The 26,831-nt window shown below is 43.8% G+C and overlaps 1 protein-coding gene across 3 annotated transcripts in view; it reads right to left on the reverse strand.

The window, feature by feature from the left end:
• LOC124794863 (tyrosine-protein kinase transmembrane receptor Ror-like) overlaps positions 1–26,831 on the reverse strand; it is a 659,017-nt gene that overhangs the window by 33,017 nt on the left and 599,169 nt on the right. For all 3 annotated transcript variants that reach the window (XM_047258536.1, XM_047258535.1, XM_047258538.1), the window contains exons 6-7: positions 20,905–21,069; positions 4,632–4,759 (exon numbers count right to left, since the gene is read on the reverse strand). In XM_047258536.1, coding sequence (XP_047114492.1) covers positions 4,632–4,759; positions 20,905–21,069 — 293 coding nt within the window. The remainder of the gene's footprint in view (positions 1–4,631; positions 4,760–20,904; positions 21,070–26,831) is intronic.

Consider the following 26,831-nt stretch of genomic DNA (forward strand, 5'->3'; position numbering starts at 1 on the left):
GGCATCAGGTGGCGGCACTCTGGGGTTTCCAATGGTGAGCACGGTTTGAGGGTAAGGAGCGTAACTGAATTGCTTACTCGACGAGTAGTTCACAACAGTGCTGTAGTGCTAGTGGTGTTGGCACAAAGCAGAGCAGTGCAAACGATAAAGGAAAAGCAAACGTTGCATTATATCGACAACAGTTGCCAAAGTTGACATTTCGTCAGAAATGAACCCAAGGAATTTCTAAGAGTGAGAAACAAGTGGCAGATGCAATATCAGCGTTTCTGCGGATGAGTCAGTGGAATACGTGTTGTCGTATATGCTCGACTGTGTGTAAAATGTCCATGAGGAATACAAGTGAAAGCGATGCTGAAACATGCGTCGAGCCAAGCATTTCATCATCCTTGTCAGACAGGGAGCCACAGATCCGTTTCCAGTGAAACGTAGTAAAAGGCAATGTTGTCCAAGAAGCGGGTACTAAACATACGTACGTACCTGGAAGACCATCAGCAGTGAAGTCAAAAAACAATTATGAACAGGTTTTGAATAAGTTCGTAGCAGTATGACCATGTAGTGCATAAGAAAAACAACGGACATTCAAGGGAGGACAAGGCGCACTCGTGTTATCGCGTTTCAGTGGTGCTTGATACGATTTCCAGGATGAGCAAGATGGTGACTTTCTACCTTACGCATACCCAATTACACTCAACAAAGATTACACTGATTTGAAGGGAAGCAATGAATGGTTACATTGCTTCAAACAGTGCTATAGAATTGGAAGATATAAGATAGCGACATTTCAAATAAAGCGTGAACTTGATGATGCACAGCAAACTGCAGAATTCGCCCGAAAAGTTATATATGATTTAAACAAACTTATCTCCTCGTCCAGTAAGGAATTGGTCCCAACCAATATGGATCTGAGGAGGTAATGGTTATGAAAGGAACCCGGAAAAACAGAGGTATCTAAATCATGTAACGTTGTTATTCATAGCACGGGAATCACAGTTTAAAACATATTATTGAACTATCTGCTGCTACCCGCCAGCGTTGCTGAGAACGCTAATGCGCTACTTCCTGGACTTGGTTAGGAGCGCCGTCCCCAGCGGACTAACAACGAGGGCCGGTGTGTCATCCAGCCTAGATGTGGTTTTTAGGCGGTTTTCCACATCCTGCTAGATGAATGCTGGGCTGGTCCCCACGTTCTGCCTCAGTTGCACGACTCGCAGACGTTTGAAACACGTTCGTACTACACCATGGATTCCACTAGATGCAGACAGTTGGGGTATGCACATTCCATCCCGGGGGGGATATGGGCTGGCAACACAAAGAGCATCTGGCCACCCCTTAAAATTAACACGCCAGATCCGGTTAACCATGACAGCAGACCCTGCAAGGCAGGATTAATGCTTGGAAAGAGAGAGAGACTGCACTATCTGCTACTATGCCGTAAAGTATAGCCAGTTTCACGATAAGCTCCACGACAGACTGTTCCGCATTCAGTTGCATGCCATCACATTCTATCGGTTCTCATCACCCCTTTATACCAAGAAGATTCTATATGTATTCTTTAAGAGTGGATACCTAGCTTAAAGCCCTGCAAGGTTTGGAGTTCGCTTTCGATCTTGATAACGCGAATCTTTGTGATCACTGTGGTGCGCCATTTTTCATTCGTCGTGCAAATTAATGGTTTGTTTTGAACATTTCTTGAATGTTGACGGTGTCCATTTTGTGAAATGTGGTATATACATCCCAGAGAAGGTTGACCCCTGCACCTCAGGAACACTCATTTTCTGTCGCCCTCCTGATGCATATGATGAGTCATAGCAGCTCATATTTTTTCCTGTCATAATTGTAAACATAACACTTTCAAATGTGTCTTGCTAAAGAGTGAACTTGCAATCTCTCACTCAAGGAGTTCCTTGTGAGAGACCTACAGTTTGGTCGGATAGGGTTGATGATCGGCATTTCAAACAAAGCGAGTGTTTGATGATGCACAACGAAGTTCGGAATCTGCCCGAAAATTTGTAGATCTGTGTGGGGGTTATGTGAAAGATTCAGTGTTTACACCTCTTCTATCAACAAACCTACCAGAACTGCGGGCTCGCATCAACAGTGCTCTTGAGGAGACTGACAGTGACATGCTGAGTCGAAAATGTGAAGAACATGATTATCCTCTCGATATCTGCACAATAAGTAGGTGGCCACAAATGGAGCACTCGTAATACGTGAGAAGAACTTGATATTCGACTTGATATGTGCAGAATCAGTAGGAGGGCACATATGAAGCACATGTAATGTGTCAAAAACGTTTTGAGTTTTTCCTTGTGTATATGTAAAATAATATAACAACGGCAGATCTGTGAAATCGCCTCAATCATTTATAATAACCCAGCGTAGGATGTCCGATTTATCTTGAATAGCCCAAATAACATTAAAAACCTATTAAGCAAATGCTGTTTATTTAGTTACTCGGGGACACTACATACCAGGATTACCTTTTTTGTAACTTTGTTCGTTACGAAGATCTGAACACCACCGCGTCTTTTTTAAGAAGCACCCTATATTTTTTATTCTATGATCCACTTTCTCTCCTCAGGACAAGTTCAAAGTCATACCACAGTGGTTGCGCGGGATTAGCCGAGTGGTCTAAGGCGCTACAGTCATGGACTGTGCGGCTGGTCCCGGTGGAGGTTCGAGTCCTCCTTCGGGCATGGGTGTGTGTGTTTATCCTTAGGATAATTTAGGTTAAGTAGTGTGTAAGCTTAGGGACTGATGACCTTAGCAGTTAAGTCCCATTAGATTACACACACATTAATAATGGTCCCTACCGCCATTGGATAAGCAGCTGCCAGCAGCAAGTCGTACACTCTTAGCTCACTTATTTGGTACATAGTTTAATTCTTAATGTCTTTGCGTGTTTTTGGGTACTTGCATAGTTAAATTCATAAATTTCGGGCGCATTATAGTATTTGTTAGTTGTAGCATCGCGTTTTAGTACCTGAATAGTGTAAATTCGCGTAGTCGTCTGTCTTCTTCTATTTTTGTTTTGAGCGGCCAGTGTCGGTTGGTCACAGCCAGTGTGCTCCCTGCTGCCGCTGGATAAGCAGCTGCCAGCAGCAAGTCGTATACTCTTACCTCACTTATTTGGTACATAGTTTAATTCTTAATTTCTTTGCGTGTTTTTGGGTACTTGCATTGTTTAACTCATAACTTTCGGGCGTATTAAAGTATTTGAGAGTTGTAGCATCGCGTTTTAGTATCTGAATAATGGAAAATCACGTAGTCTCCTTCCGCCGCCGAGTAGTGTGTCAGCAGTGCGCAAGTAGCAGCAAGTGGCTTATTTAGCGTTCATATAAGTGTAGTAGTCACGTTGAAAATTTGTTTGAGTGTTCCTAGCGCACTTGTTTAGTTAAATCCGTCAAATCATTGTGTAGTTTCGTAATTAGCAGGGGCAGATTTGCATTTTAATATCTGTGACGTGTAAAGTCGCGTTGTGGTCTATCATTTGTTCATTTCTTTCAAATAGTCTTTGTACGTTACTGTCAGTACAGTTAGCCTTCTGCCGCCGAGCAGTGTGTCAGCAGTGCGCAAGTAGCAGCATTACTGCATTTACTAGGCAATCTTGTATTTTAATAATCGTTTAAATTTTGTGTCAAATTGTTTGTGCTCTCTGTAGATTAGTTCAGACGTTCTTTTCGTAACAGTATTTAGCATGGATAGGGACTGCGACTGCTGTGTTCCGATGTGGGCTGAGTTGGCATCCCTTCGCTCCCAGCTTCAGGCAGAGTTGGCTTCGGTCACACAGCTTGAGGCTGTTTCCAATGGGCATCACTGTGGAGGTCTGGACGGAGGTTTGTCGCGGACGGCCAGCTCGTCCCACGCATCCCCCGTTCGGACTTTGGCTGTGGCTGCCGGGGATACTGCCCACATTGAGGCTGACCCCTCACCCGTGGTAGAGTGGGAGGCCGTCTCGAGGTGTGGCAGGGGGCAAAAGACATTCTGGAGGGCTGAACGGAAGGCCTCTCCAGTTTGTCTGACGAATCGGTTTCAGGCTCTGTCTCCGGCTGGTGGAGAAGAGACGGCTATGAGAAGACGTCAGCCAATTGCTCGCTGACTTACCGCTCTCCAGGACGACAACGCGACAGTAGCGGCCCCTATGAGGTCATAAGGGCCGTGGTCGACTGACGACGCCCCAGTTGAATAGTAGCTTCAAGACTAGCTACTTGGATAGAAGCGTCAGCGCTAATTACTTCGCTTGTACACTCTATGTAACACAGACTTGGAATTGTTTATACTGAAGAAATTTTATTGTTTCGTATGTCGCCCTTTGCTTGCGACACAACTGTGTAACTGCAAAAGTTAAGTTCTGTAATTTACTTTTGTAATAAAATTCATTAATATGATTTGTTTGAATGTTTTTCCAGCGAACTGAGTATGCGGGGTTCCTAGACACCGCAAGTTTCAGAACAAGTCAAGAGTCTGTAATGAAATAGGTGATACAAGAAGTCAAGAATATAAACCGTACATTGCTATTGACTAGCAGTAGCAGAGGCTGGTGCAAGTGATACGAGACGGGATGCGAGACTGGAACTGTTAGCTGTTTGTCGGATGTTGGTAAGGAGGTTAGCTGAGCTGGCAGCACTCACCTTGTTGAGTGGCGGCAGTCCTGGCAGCGGCCGCCAGAGCGCTCTGCTGTTGGCACGCAGCACCTCTGCCAGGTCTCCGTGAGCCATGAACTCGAACACCATCCACGGGCTCGCACCGGCTCCGTCTCCTGAGGCAAAAAGGAAGCGCCACAGTTATAATCACTAATATTATCTCTGTAATTAGTTCTATCATGTTTCGCTGAGCATTTGTCTACTAAAAGTCTAAGAATACATATCAGAATAATAACGTATTATGAGGGCCGCACAAGTTCGAAACGTCATGAGATACATTACATTCAGAAGATAGTCCACCTCGATAGCTGAGTGGTCAGCGTGACGGATTGCAGTTCTACGGGTCCGGGTTTGATTCCCGGCTGGGTCGGGGATTTTCTCCGCTCAGGGACTGTGTATTGTGTTGTCTTCATCATAATTTCATCCCCAGCTGGCGCGCAGGTCGCCCTATGTGGCGTCGAATGTAATGGGACCTGCACCAAGGGGGCCGGACCTGCCCGTAAGGGGTCTCCCGGCCAATGACGCCAAACGCTCATTCCAATTTCCATTCAGGAGACGACTCGTTGCCTCTCAGTACTAAAAATAAAAGAGTAACTCCAGAAACCACAAGCGGCGCAGAATGGAGGCAAATTGTAAGTGGAAATAAACAAGCTTGTTTCTCTGAACTCCACAACCTCTTTCTCCAAACGACACATTACTCTAGACTTCAACGAAGCAGTGGAAACATGTAGAGGAACTTCATTTTCTAATACAGTAATTCACATGTACACGTCGTCATCACCTCGTTTCACTCATTTTCTATGTGCGCTGCAGAAATGAGTCATATCATATGATCCTGCTAGATAGCAGCGCGGACCCGTGTCCTAGGGGTAGCATATTTCACTAGTAATCTGAATGTCCCACGTCGCGGACAGGAACCCAGCCACTGCTTAAATTTTGAATCAAAATCATCAGCAATGACATCCGAAGACTTCCGCTTCACCCTCATGCTCGAACGCCCATCGAAAGAGCGGACAGAGTTTCAGGGCACTCACATTGCCCTTTGGATCGGAAACTGCCCCTAAAAAGGGAAAAAAACCGGCAATGATCAAAGGCATGAGGATGTAGAAGGGAACGGAAACCACTGCAGTAAAGACATGTACTGTGTATCTACAGGACATGTGACCTGTAACTGAAAAAGGATGATTTCTCCATAGGCGAAAGATTCTATATTAGTCTCCCACTCGGACCTGAGAAAAGATTAAAAGAGAAAAAGATCAAACAACGCTCGAAAAAGTAATATACTATGAATTAGAACGTAGAGTGTCAGAAGAATGAAAGTGATAGCCAGCCTATAAAATCTGAGAAAGGAATACGAGGGCTGTCCAGAAAGTAAGTTCCGATCTGTCGCGAAATGGAAACCCCAGAGAAAACCAGAAAGGTTTTATTTGCAACAGTTAGTTACATCTTTCACTTACTTCTCTACATAGTCGCCCCTCCAACTTCGAGTTTTGTCGTCATGTTGTATCAACTTCCCAATATCCTCAAAATAGAAAGCAGCCGCCTGTGCTTTCGGCCAGTTCTCTGCACAGGTCTGCAACTCGTTGTTAATTATTTCACATCAGTATGTGCAATACTCAGAGGAACTATAAGAATGGACGACCACGAACGAAGTGCTCGGATTAAAGAGGGTGTAAGACCGGGATGCAGCATTCTGTACAATATAAACGTTGAAAATGCACTGATGGAATTAAAAGCCTGTTCTAGAGGGAAGCAAAAATCACAGTGAAAGAATATCAATGATAAGACTCGCTATTGACATTTCTATCAGTGAAAGAAAAGAAGAACTCAGGACCTGTTGAATGGAATGCGAGTAAACAGAACAAAGGCGACAGTAATGACAGTAGCAGAAAAAAAATAATAAACGTAACATCGAAATTGGTGGCAAGGAAGTGAAGAAATTGTACCACCGTTAAAGCAAGATAACACGTGATAGACGATGCAAGGAGGACGCCAAGAAAGAACCAAACCAGGCAGAGGACATTCCTGGCCAAAACAAGTTTTATGTGAGGAAGAAATTTCTCAGACTGTAACTTTGCAGCAAGTAATTTTTTTGCAGCGAATCGTGGACGGGGGAAAACAGCAAGAGAAGAGAATCGAAGCGTTTGAGATGATATTCTACGGAAGAACGTTGAAAATCAGGTGTACTGATAAGGAACGAGGAGGTTCCAAAGAAGCTACAAAGAGAGAAGCACATGGAAACTTCTGACAAGAAGAAGGGATTGAATGATAGGACATTTGTTAAGACATTAGAAAAATACCTCCTTGGTACTAGAGGGAGCTGTAGAGGGTAAAAATCTGTAGGGGAAGACAGAGAGTGGAATACATCCAACAAGTAGATGAAGATGTTGGGTTCAAGTACGACTGTGAGATGAACAGGCTGGCTCATGAGAGGAATTCTTGGCGGAACGAATTAAAAAATCATGTCAGAATACAGACGACTAAAAAACAGAGCGAGAGTCAGGAAATCATCGTGGAGAAGGGACTGATGTTCTATCACTGGGGTACTATTAGGTTTTTGCACCTCATTCAAATTATCTAATCTTAAAACGATTTCACCTGGTCCGAAACGGATCCACGTATGACCTTTGACCTCGCAGTGATCAAACTCACGTATGGAATAGGATGTAGGAAACGGATGCTGGTACTGTTCATGCCCTCTGCCACACACGTACGGCGTCTTACAGATTACAGACACGCAGGTTGTGCGATGTGAAACTGGCCAAGAGATTATTTTATGCAGCTTAGGGTAGGCACCCAGCTTGCGTCACCTGCGACTGGGGTAGATTATGCAAGTAGGGTTGCCCATAGGTGCATTAAATATTTTCTGAGAAACGTCCAGCCACATTAATGTGATCACCTGTCAAACGCTGGAATCACCACCTTTTGCAGCGCGGGCCGCTGCGAGATGTGGTGGAAGAGAGTCAATTTATTTATTTATCGTATGATGATACAGAGCTTGGATCACATACATAATTTTAAGAGTATACAGTGTAAGAAATGACAAGCAAAATACATGTACACAACCAAATGTTCTAAGTATTATGCTAAATTATCTACACATTACACAAGTTCTTAGATTTCTAAGTCCAATCTATTGATCAAGTTGAGCCCTTCAGGTTATGCATGGTGGATGTCATTTATTGATCCCCCAAAGTTTAACGAGTTCCTTTTAGCACTCATGTGGATGTCCTCACACTTTTCGTTATTTAGGGTCAACTGCCACTTTTCGCACCATTCAGATATCTTTTCTAAATAGTTTTGCAGTTTGTTTGATCTTCTAATGACTTTATTAGTCGATAAACGACAGCGCCATCTGCAAACAACCGAAGACGGCTGCTCAGATTGTCCCCCAAATCGTTTATGTAGATAAGGAACAGCAAATGGCCTATAACACTACCTTGAGGAACGCCAGAAATCACTTCTGCTTTACTTGACGACTTTCCGTCAATTACTCCGAATTGTGACCTCTCTCACAGGAAATCACAAATCCAGTCACATAACTGAGACGATATTCCATAAGCACGCAATTTCAGTACAAGCCGCTTGTGTGGTACAGTGTCAAAAGCCTTCTGGAAATCCAGAAATACGGAATCGATCTGAAATCCCTTGTCAATAGCATTCAGCACTTCATGTGAATAAGGAGCTGGTTGTGTTTCACAGGAACGATGCTTTCTAAACCCATGCTGACTGTGTGTTTTGAGATCTTCAGATGAAGACGTCTGCAATGTACCTTCCTCTTCATCTGCGCCTAGCCACTGCAACCGACATGCATTTGAACTTGCTTTATATACTTAAATGCCAAAGAAACTGGTATAGGCATGCGTATTCAAATACAATGTAAACAGGCAGAAGAAGGCGTTGGTGTCGGCAACGCCTCCATCAGACAATAAGTGTTTGGCGCATTTGTTAGACAGGTTACTGCTGCTACAATGTTAGGTTATCAAGATTTAAGTGGCTCTGAACGTCGTGTTGTAGTCGGCACACGAGCGATGGGACACAACATCTCCGAGGAACGATGAAGTGGGGATTTCCCCGTACGATCATTTCACGAGTGTACCGTGAATATCAGCAATCCGGTAAAACATCATGCTGTATGCGACTTTTTCTGCTCCAAAACTGTAAGGCAATAACTGCCGTTGATGTCTTCAGTACACTCTTAGAACACTGTATCTATTGGTTTTATTGTTGTTCCAAGCCTACTGTGTACTGATGGTTCCATGAATCAGGCAGAGTCATGATCCGGTGAGAAAATGAAATCGATTACGATTCGAGATAGCTAAACACAGCACTGGATATTCTTTTCTTGGCCTTTTTGGTCAACGGTCAGTAATGGCGACCACCATGTGATTAATTGTTTGCAGGGCAGCTCCACAGTTACAATCTGGAGATGTTGCCCAGCCCCATTTGTGCTTTAGATATCCGTAGTTCCCTTGTCCTGTTCGGATGCGGTTGATGGCTCTCCACTGGCGACTGGGGAGTGTGAAACCTGGAACTCGCATGGAAGGCTTTTCAACCAGACGAACGTTGAACACTGACGATTCTTCCGACTGACTTCTCCATACTTCGTTGATATTAAAGTCGGAGGCTTCAAGATGTCGTGCAGTTCGCCAAGGTAGTTTTCTTGACTTCAGACGCTGATGTTCTGCTATTAATATATCGCTGTGTACGGGTAGCTGGGGGTTCTTCTGAATGTTTCTCCAGGTCTTCAGGAGAGCATCTGATCTTCGTAGAGCTGGAGGTTGGATGTTACCTGAAACTGGTAGCCATGCAGTTTGAGAGTCAATGATGTTCTGGAGGGTACCGACAGCGACGTGGGGCCGCACGGGTTCCACTGCCGTGACCAGCTGTGCTAGGTTTCTCGGTTGAGGATTCACGACACGAACAGCCCGATAGTGCTGGCCTCACAGATCCTCGATTAGGTTTAAATTCAGGTGTTTGGTGACCACGTAATGTAAGCTTATCAATCCGTCGCTGACATAGAAGCCTGCAAACATCCTTTCCTTCCCGTCTGTGCAAGCTGCGCGGTGACTAGAGTACATGTAAAGCTTACTGGGACAGGGTAAATGCTAGTTACAATGAAGTCGATAATTCTATCGTAATATTGGCATTTTAATTTGATATTCCCCACAACTGACAAAATTTACAAAAAAAAGGTGAATCTCTTTGTCCACCCACACACACCTGAGAATGGCACATTAACAATTTGCAATTACGCGACCCTATTACCGGCAGCTGCGTTGATAAATACTCGGCACCTCGCAAGGATAACTTCTAGATCGAGAATATTAGGTAAGTTGATGGAAGTGGTTAGGCGTTGGTGAAAATGTCGCTTCTGAGCACACAAAGAGCTCTAACCGCAGAACTCTGCACGGAACACGCGTTGGTGCAATGCTGCGATACAGACCGTATGCATGTAATGCATGTATCATCGCCAACGGAGGACATTTTGAACATTTCCTGTAACAAAGTGTTTGAAGTCACGCTGGTACGTTCTGTTGCTGTGTGTTTCCATTCTATGATTAACGTGATTTGAAGAGAAGTAATAAAATGAGCTCTAACATGGAAAGTAAGCGTGTCCGGACACATGTCCACGTAACATATTTTCTTTCTTTGTGTTTGAGGAATGTTTCCTGAAAGTTTGGCCGTACCTTTTAGTAACACCCTGTGTAACCTCCATCGCCACCACCTGCCGTTGTGAGTGTTTATTGCACGTTGCCATCGAACATCCGCGTTGGTCACTGGTGACTGGACCGTGTATTTTGCACACCCTGTAGATGTACCGTACTGGAGCAGCTCCTTTTCAGTTCCCCAGACTGTCAAACAGTGAAGCACGATATGGGGGAAACGCAATACGGGGCTGTGTGGGGGGGAGGGGGCGAAGGGGGGGGGGGGGTACTCACCTGTTTGCCGAAGCTGTTTGTGCCGACTGCGCCCGCAGGTCTGCAGAACTGCCCATTTCACAAACGTGCCCCCAGCAGCGGCGGCGGGATTAGCTGGCGGCGACCACTGCGGCCTCCCTTCCTATCTGTAATTACTCCGCCATCTTAATTACCTACCGACCTGGGCGATGAGGGCAGCAGCCGACAATACCTCACCCTAACCACCGAGCCTTCACGTGCGCTCCCAGGTCGGCTGGCAGTCTACCGCGGAAAATTGCTCGCTAGCATTTATCGCTCGTGCTGAGTCCGTCTTAGGCGCCTGCTAAGTTTGTGACGCGTTATGATGGAAGTTGAGAAGCTAATTTCGGAGTTTCCCTGCAACAGACGGGGCTGAGAAAGAGCAAAGGGTGCTGCGCTCACTGTGTGCAGACTGCAGCGCCATTCAGCCGACCAACAGGCAAGCAGCTCACGGTATCGCAAACTGTGCTTGCCAGTAACAACAGGGACTTGTCATCAACCGCATACGACAAAGACACTTTTTCAAAAATTTATTCAGGAAATAATTACAGCTGCTCTTACCTTTGTAATAACATATGTACATTTATAAGAGTGGAAGACCAAGAACGTAGTGCTCGGATTAAAAGGGTATAGTCTTTCGGCCCTACTGTTCAATTTATGTACTGAAGAAGCAATGACGGAAATAAAAGAATCGTTCAAGAGTGGGATTATTACTCAGGGTGAAAGAATATCAAAGATAAGATACGCTGATGACATTGCTATCCTCGCTGAAAGTGAGGAAGTATTGCAGGATCTGCTGAATGAAACGTACGGTATAATAAGTACAGAACATGGATTGAGAAAGGCAAAAGTAGTGAGAAGTATCAGAAATGAGAACAGCGAGAAACTTAAGATTACGATTGATGTTCAGGAAGTAGATGAAGTTAAGGGGAGTCGGTTGGTTCTATCTCGGCCATGTTAAATTATATGAATTTAGGAAATTTTTCTTCCTAACCAATTGACATATTATCATGGTTTTTTTGTTGTGGTCCTTATATCTTTATCTTCATTTTAAACTGATAAGTCTTAAAAATAATAAAAACTTATATTTGAAAAAATATTTTTTAATGTAGCCATAAAAACTGCAATTTTCTTACTTTAATTAAATTTATACCATAGTTTTTAAAAGATATTCATATTTCCTCAGTTTAAATCAACAAATAACAAATAAGAAATAATTTTAAAAAATCATCTTGATAACATTAATAGAAGCCAAGAAAAATGTTCCCAACCATTGAAAAACACAGTTGTCGGGCAAACGCAAATAAAGATAAGACTATTAAACAATGATTTCATTCTTACATTACTACATTCCAGCTTCATATGAAGGTCTATCTGGATCTTCTAGTTGTTCAAACTGGTCCTCAATCTTTCTTCTTGCTTGCTGTGTGGCCTGGCGACACTTTTTCTCAATTTGTGTGACAGCTTTGTCCGCTTTTTTAATCAGAAGTTCGTCGTCCTTTTTCAAACATTTGACACAGTTCTTGCCTGGATATATGCCTGGACGACTCAAAATTTTATACTTTGCTAAATTTCCTTCATTGAAACTTGTAATAGCTTCGTACACTCCCAACTGAAATGTAGACATCAAAATAAAACTGCTTTTGGTAGCCGCGACCATACAACATTATTGAACGACTCTGACTGATTTTGCGTTCCACCATGTAGGCACTTACGCAAGAGGTCAGGATGGACCAAGTCTCTAAATATTGGTTTTATTTGTTCCATGACAGCGAAAGCAAGATGAGTGTGGTCATTGTGGTCATAAGGCTCATTTTTCTCTTGGGCTTTTCGGAATTTGTACCAGCTTGTCTCATCTTTGGGGCATAGTCTGCTGGTAGCCGTGAAATGAAAAAATTCTGCCCAGACAGCTACCTTCATGTCCTTTAGAGTTTTTGTAGCATTCCCTCTTATAGTTAGGCCATAATATAGTTGTATTTGATTTATAGCCTCACCAGTAACGCAGCCACAACCACCGATGGTTTTGTCGTCGGAAAGTTTTGTTTTCCCAAGTTTCTATTTCCTGAGGCGACTACCCATCCGCTTCTGGACGTGACCGCAACATTCCAATTTCTCAATTGAGAAGTCGGGACCATATGGCTTGGTCTCACAAACCTTAGGGTAAGAAGCATTGTCCCTGTCTCGTAAATAATATTTCTACCGCACTCCGTATTTCAGCAGCGATTCTTGGAACACTTCCACAACTCCTTTTACCTCCATTCCTCCACTTACTCCAGAGTAGTTAGCTAGGCAATCAGCATAATGATTGTTGGTCATTCTATTTTCGCATCTGCAATACTTGGATAAAATTTTAACATCAGTTACCTTGCCTGTGTTTTCTGCTATTGCAGATACAATTCCATTGAGTGAAGTGTGGCCCCTACGTTGCCACGATCCGTCAAATACACTCCTGGAAATTGAAATAAGAACACCGTGAATTCATTGTCCCAGGAAGGGGAAACTTTATTGACACATTCCTGGGGTCAGATACATCACATGATCACACTGACAGAACCACAGGCACATAGACACAGGCAACAGAGCATGCACAATGTCGGCACTAGTACAGTGTATATCCACATTTCGCAGCAATGCAGGCTGCTATTCTCCCATGGCGACGATCGTAGAGATGCTGGATGTAGTCCTGTGGAACGGCTTGCCATGCCATTTCCACCTGGCGCCTCAGTTGGACCAGCGTTCGTGCTGGACGTGCAGACCGCGTGAGATGACGCTTCATCCAGTCCCAAACATGCTCAATGGGGGACAGATCCGGAGATCTTGCTGGCCAGGGTAGTTGACTTACACCTTCTAGAGCACGTTGGGTGGCACGGGATACATGCGGACGTGCATTGTCCTGTTGGAACAGCAAGTTCCCTTGCCGGTCTAGGAATGGTAGAACGATGGGTTCGATGACGGTTTGGATGTACCGTGCACTATTCAGTATCCCCTCGACGATCACCAGTGGTGTACGGCCAGTGTAGGAGATCGCTCCCCACACCATGATGCCGGGTGTTGGCCCTGTGTGCCTCGGTCGTATGCAGTCCTGATTGTGGCGCTCACCTGCACGGCGCCAAACACGCATACGACCATCATTGGCACCAAGGCAGAAGCGACTCTCATCGCTGAAGACGACACGTCTCCATTCGTCCCTCCATTCACGCCTGTCGCGACACCACTGGAGGCAGGCTGCACGATGTTGGGGCGTGAGCGGAAGACGGCCTAACGGTGTGCGGGACCGTAGCCCAGCTTCATGGAGACGGTTGCGAATGGTCCTCGCCGATACCCCAGGAGCAACAGTGTCCCTAATTTGCTGGGAAGTGGCGGTGCGGTCCCCTACGGCACTGCGTAGGATCCTACGGTCTTGGCGTGCATCCGTGCGTCGCTGCGGTCCGGTCCCAGGTCGACGGGCACGTGCACCTTCCGCCGACCACTGGCGACAACATCGATGTACTGTGGAGACCGCACGCCCCACGTGTTGAGCAATTCGGCGGTACGTCCACCCGGCCTCCCGCATGCCCACTTTACGCCCTCGCTCAAAGTCCGTCAACTGCACATACGGTTCACGTCCACGCTGTCGCGGCATGCTACCAGTGTTAAAGACTGCGATGGAGCTCCGTATGCCACGTCAAACTGGCTGGCACTGACGGTGGCGGTGCACAAATGCTGCGCAGCTAGCGCCATTCGACGGCCAACACCGCGGTTCCTGGTGTGTCCGCTGTGCCGTGCGTGTGATCATTGCTTGTACAGCCCTCTCGCAGTGTCCGGAGCAAGTATGGTGGGTCTGACACACCGGTGTCAATGTGTTCTTTTTTCCATTTCCAGGAGTATATTGCTGTCAAGTCTCTATTACCATCATTTTCACCGACACTTTCTCCAACAGCAGCCTTCATACTCTCTTAGACCTCTTTTGCACCATCTCGAAGCATCTTATTGTAATATTTGAAAGCTGTCGGAGTCGGTAAGTTCATTACACCGAAGAAAGTTTCGCCGCTTCTTCACCTTTTCCAATACATCGGAATGCGTAAGCTAATTGAACATTCACTTCTCATTGTTTAGAGTCTGGTAAGCATGGAGAATTAGTAGTGGACACTTCAAGAGAACAGTCACTGCACTTTATTACTACCGTTACTTTAAGCCTAGCCTGGTACCAGTAGAGACGGTAAGGGATCCTTTACATTTTACGCACACCGCAAATTGGCTAACTAGGCTACCTAAACTGTTGATATTAACAATATCATAGCAACCTCCTTCTTTTCCATATATCTCATATTTAGCCCAGTTACGGGTAAGCTTCTTAGAAGAAGAGCTTGTTTTAGAAGCACAAGCAGCTTCAGTACTAGTACTAGCCCTAGGCTCATTTTCACAATGAACTTCCACTTCAGGTTCACCACGATGCAAAAACTGTTTTTGGTTATATCTCCCCATCTCCCCCCGCTGAACTCACGTTTTCTTTTCTTATTTCGTATTCGCGGCATTTTTACATAATATAAACTTATTTGCTGAGATCTAAACACTGAAATACGAATATCGTAAACAAAATTCACTTTCAAGCACCACAAAGAAAGAACTGAAAACAGCAAAGTAAACTGGCAGCTGTTTTCATCATTGTTGCCATTAGTATTTCATCAGTGTCACCAACTAAGCTTTCAAACAGCTGTACTATCACAAGTAGCGAGTAAAAAGAAGGTTGAGTTCATGAAAAGTGTGCGTTGCAGGGCTTTACTAAAACGCTTGTAAAACGGAAACCACTCAATTAATAAATTTGGTATCAATTTAAACCCAAATATATGCGTAACAAAAAAGTGCAAAAAATAAAAATAAAAAATTTTGAACCAAACAACCATCCGACTCCCCTTAAGGAATTCTACTATCTAGGTAGCAAAATTACCCACCACGGACGGAGCCAGGACACAAAAACAGGTCAGCTCCTGTATAAAAAGCATTGCTGATCAAGAGAAGTCTACTAGCATTAAACGTAAGTCTTAATTTGGGGAAGACATTTCTGAGAACGTGCATCAGGAGCACAGTAGAGAATCGAAGCATTTTAAATGTAGTGTTACAGAAGAATGTTGAAAATTGGGTGGACTGATAAGATAATGAGTGAGGCCGTTCTCCGCAGAATCGGCGAGGAAAGGAATACATGAAAAACACTGATAAGCAGAAGGCACAGTGTGATAGGACATTTGTTGTGATATCACGGAATAACTTCCATGGTACTAGAGGGAGCTGTAGAGGGTAAAAACTGTAGAGGAAGACATGGACTGCAATACATGAAGCAAATAACTGAGGACGTATGTTGCAAGTACTGCTATGAGATGAAGAGGTTGGTACACGAGAGAAATTCGAGGAAATCTGCATCAAACCTGCCAGAAGACTGATGGAATAAAATGTACATTTATTTAAACAAAAGCATAATGTGACTACAATTCTCTTGAGTGTCATACCGCGTCATCACAAAACACTGCAAAACGACGTTACTCCAGTTAGTTGCCCTGAAGAATAGCTCTGCAAAGAGGTCGAAACCTCGGTTTGGTAGTAGTTGTTAGTTTTCTTAATGACTGTCTGCTGTAGTGTGTTATTGTTAAACAATATTTAAAATACTATACTTTACAAGAGAGTAAATAACAAGGGCGTCTCCGGCCTAGCAGTTTATGTCTGTTACAATAGAGATGCAGCATGGTTAATTTAAATCTCTGACATCATTTATACTTTAGCTCGCCGACTTAGATCTAGTAGGGCAAGACAAAAGTAAACATCATCGTCTTTTTAACCATTATACTGCCAAGACGCGAATATTTGTTATCCGCTTGTAACTTACTATTTTAAACACGGAGACTACAAAGAATCTTATAGCCTAGTGAGCATTACAAAGTGGATTCATCTTATTACGTTATTATTGTTCGATACCTCAACAGGTAAAAACGGAACCGTTATAGGATAACTTTTTTGTCTGTGTTTTTGTCCTTCCGTTAAGACACCCTTTTCTCAGGAACGCGTAGAGGTATCAAGCCGAAATTTATATCAAATACCAAGGTCTACGATCCTTTGACGATGCAGATAATTTAAACTTCTAAAGTAATAAGGAAATAGAACGATACACAGACATACATGGTGACATGAGGATACGAAGGCATAATTTTATGTGCACATTTAAAGAATGGCACCCATTGGGTTGACAAAATACACAGTAGAATTCTACGAAAACAGAAGTAAACCCAAAACTGAGCCAATTAAATGGATAGCTGCGATTAAGGAGGATCTTAGTCAGTATAACTCAGGCAGAAGCTACAGGTAGAAAAACATTCAGACAAAAGATATTTGATTGGAAATTTGGTCAAAAGGAAACTAGAAAACGGCCTGGAACACCGTGGTCTGATGAAAGCAAGAGACTTCATCCTGAAAGGAAGGCCAACCATCAAAGGCGACATTGATTGATTGTACCTCGCGTGGTCCTTTTTGACCCATACGTGAATGATAATAATTATTATTATTAACATCTACACACATAACAATTTTGTACGGAACACTCAGAGTGGAAGTCCTACTTGCATTTGTCCGGTATTCTATTCCATTAAAGAGTTTAAAAATCGAATTTTTCCGATGAATATATGTTGCGCAATTCTACATGCAACATACGCATGCGGAGTTTGCTGGAAACACCAATAAATTTGTAATAAGTGCACTCAGCGGAATCGGTGCTAGGTACCTAGGCTGTAGGAATCTCAAACGGACGAGTACGCAACATTAGCTCGTAAAAGTTTTAACGAAAAAGCTATGTGTGCGATATGGTGGTCGCCATTACTGACAGTTGACCAAAAAGGCCAAGGAAAGAATATTCCAGTGCTGTGTTTAGCTATCTCGAATCGTAATCGATTTCGTCGTGATCTGTTGTGCAAAGATTTTCATGTTAAATCCCGAGCTAATATGTTGGACACAGAGCTGTGAAGATCATATTTAATTTGTTGAATAATAATATTATCAGCAAATAGCATTGTATATCAGCAAGTAGTATGGTATTTCAGTGGATTCTTCCTTAGCGTAAATTAGACCTGGTGTTCCAAATGATTCAATATTTCCTCTTTCTAAACGTACAACGTGTGAACTAATGCCAGATCCTGGTAAAATTAAAATACAGAGCTCTGATGTCTAAACAATCAGAATAAGTGTTGATATAGAATAGGATCGCTCTGACCTTATATTCTGACAGAGGCAAAATACAGGCAGAGGAAGATTATGTGCAACGAGCCAAATCGCTGTAATAAAAGTAGGAGGTTCTGAAAGGGAAGTAGTAATTGAGTAATTGAGAAGGGAGTGAAACAGGGTTGTACCAGCCTCCGAAGTTATAAAGGAAACCGAAGAGAAATGTGGAAAGAGAGAGAAGAAGGCAAGACTTTGTTGTTTGCCACTGATACTGCAGTTCTGTCAGGGGACTTGTAAAAGCAGATGAATGGAATGGGTAGAGTCTGTAGAAGGTGTTGTAGCATGAATATCAACCAACGTATAACAAGTGTCACGAAATCTAGTCGAATAAAATCGGACGATGCTGACAGATTACGAAATGAGACAGTAAAAGTTGTCCATGAGATCACCCATTTGATTGTCAAAATAACTGAGGCTGGTCACATTAGAGAGGATATTAAATGCACACCGACAGTAGCAATATATATGAAAAAGAGAAATTCGTTAGCATCTAATATAAATTAAGCTTTCTCTGAAAGCATTTCCGTGGAGCGTTGACTTGTACAGGAGTGGAACATTGACGATAAGAAGTTCAAACAAGAATAGAAGCTCTTGAAATGTGGTTCTAGAGAAGAGAGCTGAAGAGTAGGTGAACAGATTGACAACTAGTGAGGAATTATTGAAACAAAACTGGCAAAAAAAGAAATTTATACGACAGTTTGACAAAAAGAAGAGCTCTATTAATACACTGAAGAGCCAAAGAAACTGGTGCAGCTGCCTAATATCGTGTAGGGTCCTCACGAGCAAGCAGAAGTGCTGCAACAAGCCGTATCATGGACTCGACTAGTGTCTGAAGTAGCGCTGGAGGGAATTGACACCAAGAATCCTGCAAAGCTGTCCATAAACCAGTAAGAGTACGAGGGAGTGTAGATTTCGTCTGAACAGCGCTTTGCATGGCATCCCAGATGTGCTCAATACTGTTCATGTCTGGGGAGTTTGGTGGCCAGTGGAAGTGTTTAACTTCAGAAGAGCGTTACTGCAGCCACTAAGTAGCGATTCTGGACGTGTAGTGTGTCGCATTGTCCTGCTGGGATTTCCCAAGTCCATCGGACTGCAGAATGGACACGAATGGATGCAGGTGATGATACAGGATGCTTACGTACGTGTCACCTGCCAGAGTCGTATCTAGAAGTATCAGGGGTCCCATATCAGTCCCACTGCACACGCCCCGCACAATTAGAGAGCCTCCACCAGCTTGAGCAGTCCCCTGTTCACATACAGGGTCCACGGATTCATAAGGTTGTCTCCATATCCGTACACGTCCATCAGCTCGATACAATTTGAAAGAGACAAAATTTTTCCAGTTATCATCAGTCCAAAGTCGGTGTTCACGGGCCCAGGAGATGTGTAAAGCTTTGCATCGGGCACTCATCAAGTGTACACGAGTAGGCCTTCGGTTCCGAAAGCCCATATCGATTATGTCTCGTTAAATGGTCCGCACGCTGACACCTGCTGATGGCCCAGCATTCAAATCTGCAGCAATTTGCGGAAGGGCTACACTTATGTCACGTTGAACTATTCTCTTCGGTAGTCGTTGGTCCCGTTCTAGCAGAATCTTTTTCCGGTCGTAACGATGTCGGAGGGTTGATGTTTTACCGGATTCCTGATATTCACGGTCCACTCGTGAGATGGTCGTACGGCAAGATCTCCACTTCATCGCTTCCTCGGAGATGTTGTGTCCCAGCACTGGTGCACCGACTACAACACGACGTTCAGAGTCACTTAAATGTTGATAACCTGCCATTGTAGCAGCAGTAACCTATCTAACACACGCACCAAGCACTTGTTGTCTTATACAGGGCGGTCGGAAATTCCCGCTACAAACTTCTAGGACTTGTAGAGGGGAGTGAGTACATCGTATTTTGAATAGGAACCCATGTCCGCAGACGTCATCCAACGAGACTACGGAGCTCCAAAGTTATAGGCGCGGGCGTCTGTAAATGTACGTATACGCGGGATGATTCTGTGATGGTGTTGCAGACTTTCTAGGACGATGGAGAACGATAAATGTATTAATCTGAAGTAAGGATGCCTGCACCGGAAACGAACGACTCGAAAGTTATAGACGAAAACCGTTCTGATACCTCTGACAGTTGAAAACACTTACCGGTACTTGTGTTGCAAAGAGTGTACGGTTAGTAACTTTCAGTAGTGGTAGTGTGGACAGAAACGAGAAAAAAATGTCCAATTAACGTGGGCTCTAAATTGCATACCTGAGAAGGTATGACCATTCGTTCATCTTCGCTAATGTGAAACATCTCTTCTACTGAGCAAGTGTTAATAGCTGTTAAGATATGCACTTTAGAGCCCACGCTTAATGGACATTTTTTCTCGTTTTTGCCCACGCTACCACCACTGAAAGTTACCAGCCCTACACTCTTTGCAACACAAGAAGCGGTACGTGTATTCAACTGTCAGAGGTATCAGAACGGTTTTTGTTTATAACTTTCGACTCGTTCGTTTCCAGCACAGGGATCCTTACTTCAAATTAATACGTTTATCGTTCTCCATCATCCTAGAAAGTCCGTAACATCATCACGGAATCACCCCGCGTATACGTACATTTACAGACGCCCGCGCCTATAAATTTGTCGCTCTGAAGTCTCGTTGGATGACGTCTCCGGACATGGGTTCCTATTCAAAATACGATGTGCTCAGTCCCCTCTACAAGTCCTATAAGTCTGTAACGGGAATTTCCGACCGCCCTGTATAGGGGTTGCCGACCCCAACTCCGTCTTCTGACTGTTTACATATCTCCGCATTTGAATACGCATGCCTATATTAGTTTCTATGGCGCTTCAGTGTGTAACGCAAGTTTAAATGCATGTCGGTTGCAGCGACTATGCGCAGGTGAAGAGGCTTACAAAGAACACTGCATGCGAGATACACTGCAGACGTCTTCATACTGAAGATCTCAAAACCAACAATAACAGTGAAACCTTCCGAAGAGGAACGAAAATTCCCGTCTTGTACCGAACACAACGGAAGGGTATTCAGTGCCTTTGCAGGCCCTCGTGGCGGTGAATGTTGCAGTAGGGACTCACCCCTGGGCACGACGCCGAGCAGGGCGAGTATGTTGGGGTGGCGGAAGGCGCTCATGGTCTCGACCTCGCGCATGAAGTCGTCCTCCGCCTCCCGCGTGGCCGCCTCCTTGAGCACCTTCACCGCTACCACCTCCGGCTGGCGGCCGTCCCCTCGCCGCAGCTCTCCTGTAACAAAGCGAACGTGTCAGCCAACACCGCACTGGGCGAGGCGGGCAGGCTCAAAGGTGTACACATTAGGACAAATGGATATGGAAGATTCACGTGTCATGTGAACCGACAGTTTATTCGGTACATTTGACAATTTATTTGAAATTTTTGCCACAGTGGGCAGCTTTGCGTGGCTGAACACATGAGTCATTCTTCTTCTTTGGCTAGCAGAGGATATTAGTGACCAGAGCTCAGGAGAGCGAAGTCGGAAACATTTGTCGGCTAGAGAGGGACAGAGATTTATGTCATGGCAGAATGAAAAGCTTGGCTGGCGGACGTATCGCACAGAGAATGCTCCAGACGATAGAGGATCATTTAAGGGGGCTCTGTAAAGAAGTGTCTTATTCCGGGAAAAAGATAATTTGCACTGCAAGCACTAGCCAAGTAATTATTCTAGAATAAAGAGTTCATCGTATCGAACACTAGCTACGTATTAATATTCAGGATGATTTACCAGTCATGTGTGTGGTATCAACGTTCGGTACCACACTTCTTAGGGGTTGCAGTTATCAACTGCGGCCCGTATTAGTATCGCTGGACCCGCGAGTCGAGACTAGCGCCGCTAGAGCCATTCCGCGGCTTGCGCTCGGACACTCTTGCTCGGGACGTCAAGTAGGAAAGTAGCATAGCTTACAGCTGATAGGAAGCAACCTCTAACCAGGCGCTTAGTTAAAGTATGGCCTATGTGATGCCTCTGTAGCTCTCTGTTTATAATTATATTCCTTTTGACTATGAAGACTCCTGTACCACCAGTTAAGTACTATACATTATATTTTACCAACGACTTCTAATTATTTTGCAGCCAGCTCCTTATCGACTTCACTGACAAACCTGCTGTATATGCAAAGAAGAGATATGTATGTATCGTATTCGTCCACGAGACTCAGAGAGCCATAGACACGGGTTCCCAGGTAGATGCCGTGTTTCTTGACTTCCGCAAGGTGTTCGATACAGTTCCCCACAGTCGTTTAATGAACAAAGTAAGAGCATATGGACTATCAGATCAATTGTGTGATTGGATTGAAGAGTTCCTAGATAACAGAACGCAGCATGTCATTCTCAATGGAGAGAAGTCTTCCGAAGTAAGAGTGATTTCAGGTGTGCCGCAGGGGAGTGTCATAGGACCGTTGCTATTCACAATATACATAAATCACTTGGTGGATGACATCGGAAGTTCACTGAGGCTTTTTGCGGATGATGCTGTGGTATATCGAGAGGTTGTAACAATGGAAAATTGTGCTGAAATGCAGGAGGATCTGCAACGAATTGACGCATGGTGCAGGGAATGGCAATTGAATCTCAATGTAGACAAGTGTAATGTGCTGCGAATACATAGAAAGAAAGATCCCTTATCATTTAGCTACAATATAGCAGGTCAGCAACTGGAAGCAGTTAATTCCATAAATTATCTGGGAGAACGCATTAGGAGTGATTTAAAAGTGAATGATCATATAAAGTTGATCGTCGGTAAATCAGGTCCCAGACTGAGATTCATTGGAAGAATCCTAAGGAAATGCAATCCGAAAACAAAGGAAGTAGGTTACAGTACGCTTGTTCGCCCATTACCTGAATGCTGCTCACCAGTGTGGGATCCGTACCAGATAGGGTTGATAGAAGAGATAGAGAAGATCCAACGGAGAGCAGCGCGCTTCGTTACAAGATCATTTAGTAATCGCGAAAGCGCTACGGAGATGATAGATAAACTCCAATGGAAGACTCTGCAGGAGAGACGCTCAGTAGCTCGGTACGGGCTTTTGTTGAAGTTTCAAGAACATACCTTCACTGAGGAGTCAAGCAGCATATTTTTCCCTCCTAGGTATATCTCGCGAAGAGACCATGAGGATAAAATCAGAGAGATTAAAGCCCACACAGAGGCATACCGACAGTCCTTCTTTCCACGAACAATACGAGACTGCAATAGACGGGAGAACTGTTAGAGGTACCCAAGGTACCCTCCGCCACACAACGTCAGGTGGGTTGCGGAGTATGGATGTAGATGTAGATGTAGATATCTATTTAGCATTGGTCACCAGTCATTCACATTGGCGACGATTCGTTCATCGTCGTCATAGCAATGTGTTCAATATCCTAATTAGCTTTCGCTCGCCACTATTAGTTAAAGTACATCATTAAGAAAAGCAAATAGTAAATTTTAAGTAATGAAGTAGTGTGTATAAAAGTAATTTTTCTATTGTGTATGAAAATGTTACAAAAAAGTGGTTGTAGTTCATGCAGTCTTCTCCGTGCCATTTACTTGCTGTGATTTAATATTCTCATATTTTGACTCACCCACTGTTATCTAAGAGTTTAACTGACAGCACCTGTCCTTACTTGCTTTGAACCAGAACGTTCACAACTGGTGTATGTTTTAATTGTTACAGCATGTTTCACACTTTGCATACGTTTATTTTGACACTTAAGTTTCCTGGTTATTTTACATTGTATATTAAAACGTCGTTTCTTTTGACTAGCAGTCTACTTTAATTTTACTGCTCGATATAACAGTCATGATAGATACGTTCATACTTATGTGCTTAGGTTTTACTTAATTCACGTGCCAACTGTATTTTATTTAACTCATTTTCTGTCGTTTCCGTTCCCTTTTGTGTACATGTTCATAAATGTATGATGTCAACTCTGACTACATGTTTGCGCTCTCAGGTTTATGCTCGCAGTACGTGTGATCTTTGTCACTTTCCCGTAATTTGCGTTTATTCCACCACGCAGGTTAGAACGTAGTTTTCATCATGTCAAGTGTTGCCCACTTCTTAACATGTGGTGATATCTTTTCGGAAAAATGGACGAATTTCTACATCTTCATCTACCTACATATTCCGTAAGCCAATGTACGGTGCGTGGCGGAGGGTACCCTGTACCACAACTAGTCGGTTCGTTTCCTGTTCCACTCGCAGACAGAGCGAGGAAAAAATAACTGTCTGTATACCTCCGTGTGAGCCATAATTTCTCGTATCTTATCTTCGTGGTCCCAACGCGAAAGATATGCTACAGTTAGCTTCATATGCCGGTTCTCTAAACTTTCTCAGTAGTGTTCTTCAAAATTAGTGTCTTCTTACTTCCAGCGATTGTCACTTGAGCTCCCGAAGCATACTGGTAACACTTGCATGCTGATCGAACCTACCACTAACAAATGTAGCCGCTTGCCTCTGAACTGCTTCGACGTCTTCTTCGAATCCGACCTGGTGCGGATCCCAAACATTATAGCAGTAATCAATTACATGTCGCACCAGTGTCCTATGTGCCATCTGCCCAATGATGGCCAAACATCTATTAGGCGCACTACGAATGTAGTGGTGTGGACATGTTGGGAATGTGGATCTCACGGGGAGCGTGCAAGGGATAAGTCCCTGCAGACGCACTATCCTCTGTGCCCGCGGTGGCTCAGAATGAAGTTCATCAACACCTGTTTGCAGCTAGGGTGTCCATTTAATTATAATTTCATTTCTAGCAAAGCTGCATGGTCATCCACGGTAACTGTTCTTTCGGGAACAGATACTGCCGTCATATATAGATAATGAACCACACTTTCCTAAAATTCTGCCAATAAACCGAAGACGACCATTCACCTTCCCAACCACAATCCTCACATGCTGGTTCCATTTCATATTACTTCACAACGTTACGCCAAGATAGTTAGACGACATGACTGTGTTAAGCAGGACACTGCTAATGCTGTATCCAAACATTACGGGTGTTTTTTTTCTACTCATCCGCATTAACCTACATTTTTCTACATTAAGGCCAGCTGCCATTCATCACACCAACTAGAAATTTTGTCTAGATCATCTTGTATCAAACGACAGTACACCTTCCTGCGCACCACAGCATCGTCAGCAAACAACGGCAGATTGCTGCCTGCCCTGTCTGTCAGATCATTTATGTATATGGAAAATAGCAACGGTCCTATCACACTTCCCTGTGGCACTCCTGATGTTACCCCTGTCTCCGATGAACACTCGCCGTCGAGGACAACATACAGGGTTCTATTACTTAAGAAGTCTTCGAACCAGTCACATATCTGGGAGCCTATTCCGTATGCACGTAGCCTCGTTAACAGTGTGCTGCGGGATACCGTGTCGAATTCTTTTCGGAAATCTAGAAATAATGAATCAGCCTGTTGCCCTTAATCCACATGTTGTTAATTTTATAATGTTCGGTAGCATGTTGCCTTACATGACAACTACGTGTTGTTAGTTGGTACCATTGCCCTACATAAGTAATTTTACAATCTTTTTTTCTTTGTGGTCTAATGTATAAACTATGAGTATACTTGTGTGTGTGTTTATGTGTTTGTATGTGTGTGTGGGGGGGAGGGAGGGGGGGGGGGGAGCGGCGACTGATTGCTTCCAGATCACCTGATGCTGACATACTCTCAACCTGCTGAAATTGCACTCGTGTATGAACAATACAGATTTTTGGTACAGCCTAAGCGCAATGACAACTTTCAGTTTCAACCATTGAAAAGATTGAATATAATTTCAAAATATTATCTTTTATCATTTATAAGTATAGGACTGTAACTTATCGTCACTGAAAGATAAAAATTGTAACTGACAAAACCTTCACTGTCACGCCTTGCACTGTTGCGTGGACAATGAATCGTATTTCTAGAAAAGAAACAAAGGTTTTATTTTCTAATGCAGTCAGATAAACAAAATAAGATAGGCAGTTGCTCGCGAAGTGATTTCTTCCAGAAAAATGCAGCTAAGTACTTCACAATCTTGCAAAGTGCAGACAGAGTAGAGCAGAGTTATCCGTTTCTAGGTAAGAATCTACTGTAGGGTCTAAACGAACTTTTCGAGAGGAAATTAGAAACATTATACATTAACAAAAATTCATCTAAATTCAGGGGGTGCATTTTACAACACGACATAGTTTTTGTTACGCAACATTTAACTATTGTTTGTAACTGTTTCCTGACAAAGACATCCTGAGTATTATTGGTGATTATGCTTTATATTCAGTTTCATTTATTAAGAGCCAGATGCAAGTTAGTTTAACCAGTATCACATACATCAAAAGTAATTTACACAATTGTATTCGTGTTTAAAGGTAGAGTAGGAAAGGCGATCGTGGATCGGAATCAGTAATCGGAATCTTGAAAATTACTTGCTTTCACATTGCTAGCGAGAAGTTTTGTCATACACAGTTACCATTTAACAAGTTTCAATCTTCATATCGGGACCAGCGGGGATACAATACAAAGCACGTTGTTCTGGTGTGCAGACATGTACAATTACTGCACTAACAAGTGAGGTAAATGGGTTCCACGCCTTCACGTATACAACAATTGCACTGTGTGCCGTGTTGGACGCCACAGCAATTTCCCAGGCGCCAGACATAATGGTGAGTTGTGTGCTCCGCTGCAGTCGCCAGAGGACCGACGGTATGGTCACGTGAGTGCAGCTAGCGACGCCCAACCAAGCTGCAGGGGTGGACGAGCGGTGAATTGTCGCCACTTGTAAACAACTTCTTGGACTGAAGCTTGTAGGCACCATATAATTATACGATGGCAGAAAATAGCAGTGCCAAGAAGGAGCTGTGCGACATAGACGAAAGTTGGTAGGTGTGTTTCTACATTTAAAAGACGATTTGTACTCAAATTTCGCGTTAGTCGCTTAACCCTAGGACGCCCAAGCCTTTGTTTCTAACTTGGATGCCTAAGGGGGGGTTCGGCGAACCCACATGTATTAAATAAGCTT

The sequence above is a fragment of the Schistocerca piceifrons genome, chromosome 4, assembly GCF_021461385.2.
Source record: "Schistocerca piceifrons isolate TAMUIC-IGC-003096 chromosome 4, iqSchPice1.1, whole genome shotgun sequence".
Classification (NCBI taxonomy): domain Eukaryota; kingdom Metazoa; phylum Arthropoda; class Insecta; order Orthoptera; family Acrididae; genus Schistocerca; species Schistocerca piceifrons.